General features: G+C 40.7%; 1 protein-coding gene across 2 annotated transcripts; it reads right to left on the bottom strand.

Moving 5' to 3' along the window:
* Window positions 1-410: 410 nt before the first annotated feature.
* Window positions 411-7,939, bottom strand: EIF5A2 (eukaryotic translation initiation factor 5A2). 2 transcript variants are annotated; one of them, XM_026061513.1, is made up of 5 exons: window positions 7,750-7,939; window positions 6,213-6,317; window positions 5,250-5,381; window positions 4,322-4,412; window positions 411-714 (listed from the first exon to the last, which is right to left on the bottom strand). In XM_026061513.1, exons 1-4 carry the CDS (start codon window positions 7,912-7,914, stop codon window positions 4,353-4,355), a joined length of 462 nt encoding a protein of 153 aa, XP_025917298.1. In that variant the 5' UTR covers window positions 7,915-7,939; the 3' UTR covers window positions 411-714; window positions 4,322-4,352. The 2 variants fall into 2 exon arrangements, with proteins under 2 accessions (XP_025917298.1, XP_025917289.1); XM_026061504.1 differs by having other exon boundaries at window positions 461-4,412.
* Between the last annotated feature and the right edge of the window lie 22 nt (window positions 7,940-7,961).

Here is a 7,961-nt window from a genome sequence, read left to right as displayed (position 1 = left end):
CGGCTCCTGGCGGCCGCGGCTCCTGGCGGCCGCGGCTCCTGGCGGCCGCCTCCTTCTCCCGGGGGAACGAGCACGACCCGCACTGCCGCATCAACGAGTCACCTTTTTTTTTGTTTTTTCCTAAATTTTATTTCTTTTTGACAGGAATGTAAGCATTTTTTTCCTCATACAAATTCTATGACAAGCTTTTCTAGCTTTAAAGTGTTTTTCATCTGGAAAGTACATAGGTATTTGCTAACAGTAACAAAGGAAGAAAATACTTAGAGAATGGATCTAAAGTCTAACTATTTTTTTCCTTGTTGTAACTAGAGTCAAAGTTCATAAACTTTTTATAAAACCATTCATCAGCTTCACCTAAATGTAAAAGATTCTCTTGAGCCATCCAGGTAACCTTAAACATCACTCAACTCTCCACAACACTGAGATTTTTATTGTTTCTTAAGGGTGAAACAGGCATGTATACTTTCCAAATTATTGTTTTTAATGGTGTTAAAAACATACCTTTAAAATACATCAACATTCAAACCCTTCCAGTTGATAACCAACAGGGCTACTGCTGACTTTCAGATCATAGTTTACAGGCTTGGTTTTTTTTGCTATGATCAGTGAAGTCACTCTTCAGTACGGCTCCTCTTTCCCCCAATGTTTTCCAAGATACACTGAATAACGGTTATGTTCACAGTACAACAAAAGGCGATTGAGGACAGGGGGTACCTGTGATATAGTAACACACAGCAAACATTTAGATTAACTAGGCATTAAGTTCACAAATAGTTACTCTCAGATGCCAAATACTTTAGGGCTAGACTGCAGATGTTGGAGACTCGTGATGTTCTCAGTGCACTGTGCCAAACGGCCGAACGCTCCACCACGCACCCCGCACAACGCCTCCAAGAGCTATGCCTTCATTAAAACTCTCAGCGTGTAATTGAGATACGCAAAACATCCTCAACGAGTTTATTTTTCCTGAAGTTTACTTCTACTGTAACGAACTACATTCTAATTACTCAACCAAAAAGAGTTGGGTTTATTGGCTTTTGAATTCTGTAAGACTGACCTGCAGTAACCATAAGTTTGAACTGTCAACAAATTGACTTCTTTAGATTATGTAAAATAACCTGTATTGTGAAACTACAGACTGTGCACCATTTTGGGTACATTATGGATTAGAAAAACCTGCAAGAGGCTTGAAAGCAGTTACATTAAAATAATGAAATTCAGCCAACTTTAAAAAAAAAAAAGAAAAAAAAAACAGCCCTGAGAACACGGCTCAACTAGCAAGAGCCTAGTTGAAAAACCACCATTATAAGCAAAAATTAGAAGGATCTATTGAAATCTTGAAATATTATTTGCCAACATTTGAGGCAGGAAACACTGCAGTCTTCCCAATTCTGTAAAGCAGTAAAAGAAACTCACCAAATTGGAACCATAAAAAAAAAGAAAAAAGCATTATTAGGAGTGGAAATACTTTTCTTCACCTCCTAGTTTTCACAGCCTTTATATTAAGCAATTGCATCAGCTACTAGAAGTTTGTAGTTTTCAGTTTTGACACAGCTTAAAACATTAAGATAGTGCTACAAAACAAGTAGATGGATAAGGTTTGTTTTAATGTAAAGCTTTGAGAGTAGAATTTCCCCTAAACATTTGATAGGGATCTTAAAAATATGCACTTATATGGACTATTGATCACAAACAAAAGTTTGTTGCAAATGATTCTGAAAGCGAACCGAAACATCTTACTTTGGAAAAAATGGCTCAAATACTTGCTCTAGTTTAGAAGCAACTTCTTACTGAAACTTGGAGATTATGCTTAAGACTCATGCTAAACCACAGGTTTATGTATTACCTATGGGAAACTTCATGCATGATGAGCCAATGCTCTGCACTTCCACAGCATTTGAAGTGCTTCACAAAAGACAAGTATATAATTAGAACAAACCTATAYTGAAATATTGAACCATCTAAATCTTGCAGAACTGAAGGTAGGAATAGAAGGACATCTTTAAGTCCCAAGAAGGGCTCTTCCAACAAGCTAGAGGTCATAAAACCTGTATCTTTAGATTGCTGTAGTACCTGAAAATACCAGGCAGACCAGGACCCTATTGTAGAAACTGGACAAAAAACAGTCCTTGTCCCAAAGGACTTAGACTAAGTAAATGCTTAGATTGTGGGCCAGTGGCATCAAATACCTGACTTCCAACACACATTCTAGAGGACAGACAGTCACCTAAAAGTGGATGAAAGCACTCTTGGAAGGATAAATCCAAGTCTTACCATTTTCAAGCATTTTAGAAGTATTTTTAATACAGTGATAGCATCTAGAACTTGCGTTAAGTTTGATATAGGAGCCTAAGACTCCTCATTGGACATCATTAACGCCATTATCAATGGTTTCAGTCATCTCTAAACAAAGCCTGTCTTTCAGATATCAGGATGATGGAGAGGCCAAAAGGAGCATAGTGCAGATTAGCTTAAACTACTAAGATTGCACTCCAAGACTATTCTGAATGCATTTCAATCTCTTGCATCTACAGCTTTTTTAAAAGCAGTTTTCTCATTTTGGTGAAGATGCTATTTAGAGTTCACCTACAATGCTTACTGGGCTAGGCAAGAGCATGTGGCAGTATCCTACATCTGCCAGGTTTCACAGGTAACTGTGCTTTATTACTGGAGTATATTTATTGCTGTCTTCACCTTCATTGTACTCCTCTCCCTGTCTCAAGAAGGCTATGGAAAATGCATGTTTTTGCCACCTATATTAGACCTCCAAGATTTGCTAAACCCTAACACAGTAGGTACAAGGGCACATCAGGAGAATTGCCATGAGCCCTTCGGGAATTAGAGAGTACATACTATTAAGCTCAAAACATTAAGTAGTTAACAGCAGCATGAAGTCTGACTCTCACTGCCAACAGAGTATGAATTGTGCATGCCGTCCAGTGCAGCCTGCCAAGTGTTTACAAGTTGTCCTCAATTAGCCAATAGCTACTGAAGCTTAAGGCAAGTTTATGAAACAATTCAATTTATGAACTGCGAAGAGAGGTTTGAGCCATGGGCTAAGAAGTTCCTCCCTTATTAAGAGACACTAACTATTAGAATTCAAGTGGAACACCATAAACAGGAGTAGGCTAGTTATCCTTCTGTAACTAGTTCTGTAAAGCTTTGTTTGCCTGTTAAGCTGCTAACAAGTTAGAGGCATGCATGTGTGTTTTAATGACTTGAAGAACTCCTATGGATAGGARCTAGCTTTCTAAACTATGTAGCATTTACTTCTATAATTAAGCCATGGTTGTTCAGTATTGTCTGTCAAGTCTGTATTTTGAAAATACTACAGTTTTGTTTTACCTCTCAAAAACAATCACATGCATTTAGTTTAGGCTCAATGCTACAATTTGTCCCACTTTTTGAAAAACACGTGGTCCTTGTGCTACAAAAATATGGTCTGAACCTGAAGATTAAAACCTAAAGCTGGAAGCACTGCAACAGATTCCCATGAAGTTTGTCACCCTTTTATAGTTTAAGATAAATACGATAGAGGAAAGCAATTGAACTGCATTTTTCTGTTTTTATTTTTCAAGTCTGACAAAGGCCTCGAGTGAAAGTCTATAGCTTTAACATCCATCTCACCTTTGTGTCCCCTTAACCTATCTTTATCATATCTACCCAATATTCCAAATGCCTGCCTAAACCAAAGGTAGGCTTTGACACCATTTTAACATTACAACAAGCCAACAAATTGGCAAAGAAGAGTACAGAGGTAATACAGTTAAGTTGCACATGGCCATGGGGGCTTTGTCAAGCCAGCTGGCATTTTTGATCACTTGAGTTTCTTGGTCTAAAACTTGTGATTGGCACCTACAGTTCTGCAAGAGTCCCAATCCACAAAATACTTAAGCTTAAAAAAAAAAAAATGCTACTTTTATTGTCAGTTCTATGTAAATATGTCAAGAAAAATACTATTTGTGCTCTAGGTCACTTTATAATCCTAGATACCTACTAGCTTATCTAAAAGCCCCTGAATACTGTATTTTGTCTGTTCATACAGACAAACACTGTTTTGCTCAAGCAAATAAAAATATATCCACTAGTAACACCTGACTGGTTTCTCAGATCCATAGCTGAAACCCACAGGAATGTTAAAATAGTTACAATTAAGGAATTAAAATCTCAGTGATTTTGAAAACTGCCAGTTAGCCTGCAACACTAATCCAGAATCCAGCACTGCTTTTTAACAATTCAAAAAAGAAATGAGGTTGCTTGTGAAGGCCAGAGCTTTGGTGACAATCAGAACCAAATTTAAAGATCTGTGATTTGTCCAGACCTGAGCAGTTGCCCGAGCCTGGCGATCCTCTTTATTTGCAAGGCTTTATGGCTACAGCACATTCTTCATTCATTGCACTTATGACAGATATCTGGAAGAAAAGACAGACAGGTGAGCTCCAACACATGCCAGAGGAAGCACTCACAGAAGTTACAGACATTCGATTTTATTTTCTGTCCCATCTCTCATTTGAGAGGAAGGGAAGGCTGAAGCCGGTGATTCAGTCGTTTCATGACTTTAATATTTGCCCTTCCCACTGGTTTGCTCTTCTGCTGCCTTCTCTTTGCCATATTGCCTTAGCTGGTAGCTTGAGGTTCACATAACAGCGGAAAGCAAACAAGCTCCAACAGAGCCATATCAGCAACTGGTACAGTCTACTATAGACTACAGTCTACACACCTACTTGCGGACAAGTTTGCTAACATAGCAAATTAGACTTATGTAAGTTTATAGTCAAATCAACAAATGTTTTAATCAAGAATCAGCCCTAAAGCTTTTGACAATTACTACAGTTTTTCCTTCCAAACAAGCTAGATCTTTACACTGCAAGATCTCAGCACACGAAGACTTCTTTTCATCTTTAAGCTGCTTCTGTGGCTGAAGTCACATGGCAAAGCTCTACACTTGGTCCTGATTAAGCCCAGAAGCTCCAGTCCACATTGTACAGATCTACACTGTATGTATAGCACCGTTAAAATTTATCTAGACATTTGAGACACACCCATATGGCCTCACTGTCAGCTGAGCCAGACTTAGGTGCTATATTGAGTGCTCCGATAGAGCAGACCTGCATCTCAAAGGACCAGTTCCCATACTTCTAACTCTCTCTTCATAAAGAGATATAAATGGTAAATATCAGAATAAAAGAGTTCTTGGTAGAATCAGGTGGAATTAACTGTAGCTCTTCTCATCTGCTTTCTACACTTACCTGCACATCTTCACTGGCATTGAATTTTCCTTCTATTTCTTTGCCAAGATCACCTTCTGGCAACTTTAGATCCTCACGAACTTCACCGCTTTCTGTCAGCAGGGAGAGATACCCATCCTGAATACCAATCAGCTATAAAGAGAAGTTCATTTTTAGGAAGCTTAACATTAGTAGTCATTAGTAGGCAGTAGCTGAAGATAAGCAGAAGACACAGTGAACTCAGTTACATTAATTTTTTAGTACTGTATGTGTAACAGTTAAGAATTTAAATTTAAGCCAATTTTACAGAACAGTTTTAGAGTACCGAGAGTTAYAGGCAACTATGGCAAAAGCCAATCTGCTATTCAAGAATCACTGAATCCCGTTAATTACTTCAGATCAATTGCAGTCAGCTTCTGCACCAGGAGCAGGAAGCACTTTTAAGTTAGAGTTGGCATCAGACGCAGTTTAAGACTGTGTTATTGATTCACATACCCTAGGTAAAGGGTGAATTTAAATGACAATATATGCTTAGGTTCAAATTTACTTGAAGAGAGAYCTTGGCTATCCTTTAGCTAATAGTAAGGTAGAGGCAACAGACATTGCCAGATTCTAAAGAACTCCAGCATCTCAAAGAAAAGGGAGTGATCTTACAAGATGAGCTAGAAGAAATACTGMTCTGAACATGACCTCTTATGCCATTCACCTGTCATTTCTAAAGGCTACTACTATAACATGAAGTTTGTAATATGTAAGCAGGAGCTCCCTATCAGTGAACTCTAGCTGATTTAACAATTCAGTAAATGCTACTGGTTCAACAGTGCCATGTCTAGATGGGCAAGTTCACTGAACCATCAATTCCCCATTTCTGACAATAGCACTTTATTAGTTGACAAGCAGTTTCAGGATGAGGATAATTTACTTGTGGTATTAGGAATTTAAAGCTTCTTAATATGTGGAAGGTCACAGTGACTATTAACTCACTTGATAATCATTCCTCTTGATATTTGGAACATCCATGTTATGAGTTGAYGGGCAAATATCTTCATATTTTTTACCAGTGAAGATATCAATACCAACCAAGTGGACCTACAAGAAAAAAAAAAATCAGTTATCGTCGGTCCTAGAAGAGCAAGATACCACTGCTGTCAGTATTGTTAGTTCTATGTAGTTATATTAGAGATCACACGMAGCCTACAAGATTCTGCCTAGACCCTTTGCTTGTGGTATGAAAACAGTTTAAGCCTTAAGAGAAGGCCTCTCAGAAACACGCTCGCACAGCATACTATAGAAACACTATATGAGAATGAAGATCAGCCTAAGTTCTTCCACAGCCAGTTTTACTAGAAAAAAACCTAGAGCTCAGCATAAGTATGCAGCTACTAAAAGAACATTTACCTCAAGTTCTAGCTTTTCTAGGAAATAGAACAGCATCAGTGACAACGTGAAGGTTAAAGAGAAAAGAAGCTGCACAGAGATTAAAGCAACTCCCACCTCCCTTTATGCTAGCAGCAGCTGTCCATTACGGCTAGCACTTGGGTTACCAGTTTAYAGCCTGCTCTTACTGTGTCCCTTAATTCTCACAACTGTTTCAGTATTTAAGAAATCTGAGTCAGACACTCCATTAAAAAAAAGCACCCAACACTGCACTGAGGGTAGAAGAAAGGAAGAAATTTTTCCATACAAGTAATTTATGCATACAGGATTGGTACACCCTAGGCCTGACAAATCCAAAATACTGGTTTACATTCATCATACAGGGYGGTGGAAACTTCAGAACCTGCTTAGTCCATACTTGTAACAGATCTCTCTGCTCTTAAACTCTAATACACCCACCCTAAAGTCTTGCTGAGTGAATTAAGGGGRAAGTCCAGACTTGATCCAAGCTCTGGACAGCTGCATAAACCAACTGCTTAGGCAGGAGGACTGCAGCCGCAGACAGCAGACTAAGAACATCCCTGCTGGGACGCAGGAGGGGGAAGGCAGTCTACACTTGGTACTGAGAAAACGAAAGGAGAAGGGAAGCAAGCAAAATAGGGCCAGACGAGGCCCACAGAGATATGATTGTCTACTGAGCTCCTTTTGATTATGTAACAAAACAGGGGCGTTTCTGGTAAGCGTTGAAGTCTAGTACAACAGTGGAAGTCTGCTAGCACGAGCGGACTCAGAACTGCTTTGGTGGGGAGACAGAGCACAACCCCAACCACACCCTRGCAATTTCATCAGCCCCCTCCTTCCAGAACTTACTCTAGCCCCCCTATAAAGCCAGGTTTGGCCACCATCAGTATTTACACTTTTAAGCAAGGGGGAAAAACAAAGCAAAACGGTCCCTGTTCCTGTCTCCTTTATATTACTGGAAACCCTTGCGCTAGTCCTAGCCCGAGGAGACGGTGCTGTGAGAAAAGCGAAGGCAGGACGCAGGACAGGCTGCCAGGCGAAGCGCCACCYTCCTCGCCGGCCGGCGGCCGCGGCGGCCCGGCTCGCAGGGGCGGCAGAGGCAGGAGCGCGGCGCGGGGCGCACCTTGGCGTGGCCGTGCTTGCCCGTCTTGGAGGTGGACATCTCGACGATCTTGCAGGGGCGCCCCTTGAGCACCACGAAGCCGTTCTTCCGCAGCGCCGAGCACTGCATGGGGTAGGTGAAGGAGGCGCCGGCGTCGCCCGTGGTGAAGTCCAGCTCGTCGGCCATGGCCGCGGCGGGGGCTGCGCGCAAGGGGGAAAGAGAGAGAGAGAGAG

The sequence above is a fragment of the Apteryx rowi genome, unplaced genomic scaffold, assembly GCF_003343035.1.
Source record: "Apteryx rowi isolate R43461 unplaced genomic scaffold, aptRow1 scaffold_10, whole genome shotgun sequence".
Taxonomy (NCBI): Eukaryota; Metazoa; Chordata; class Aves; order Apterygiformes; family Apterygidae; genus Apteryx; species Apteryx rowi.
Note: the sequence above shows the minus strand (reverse complement) of the source record. Positions and strands in the feature narration are given on the sequence as shown.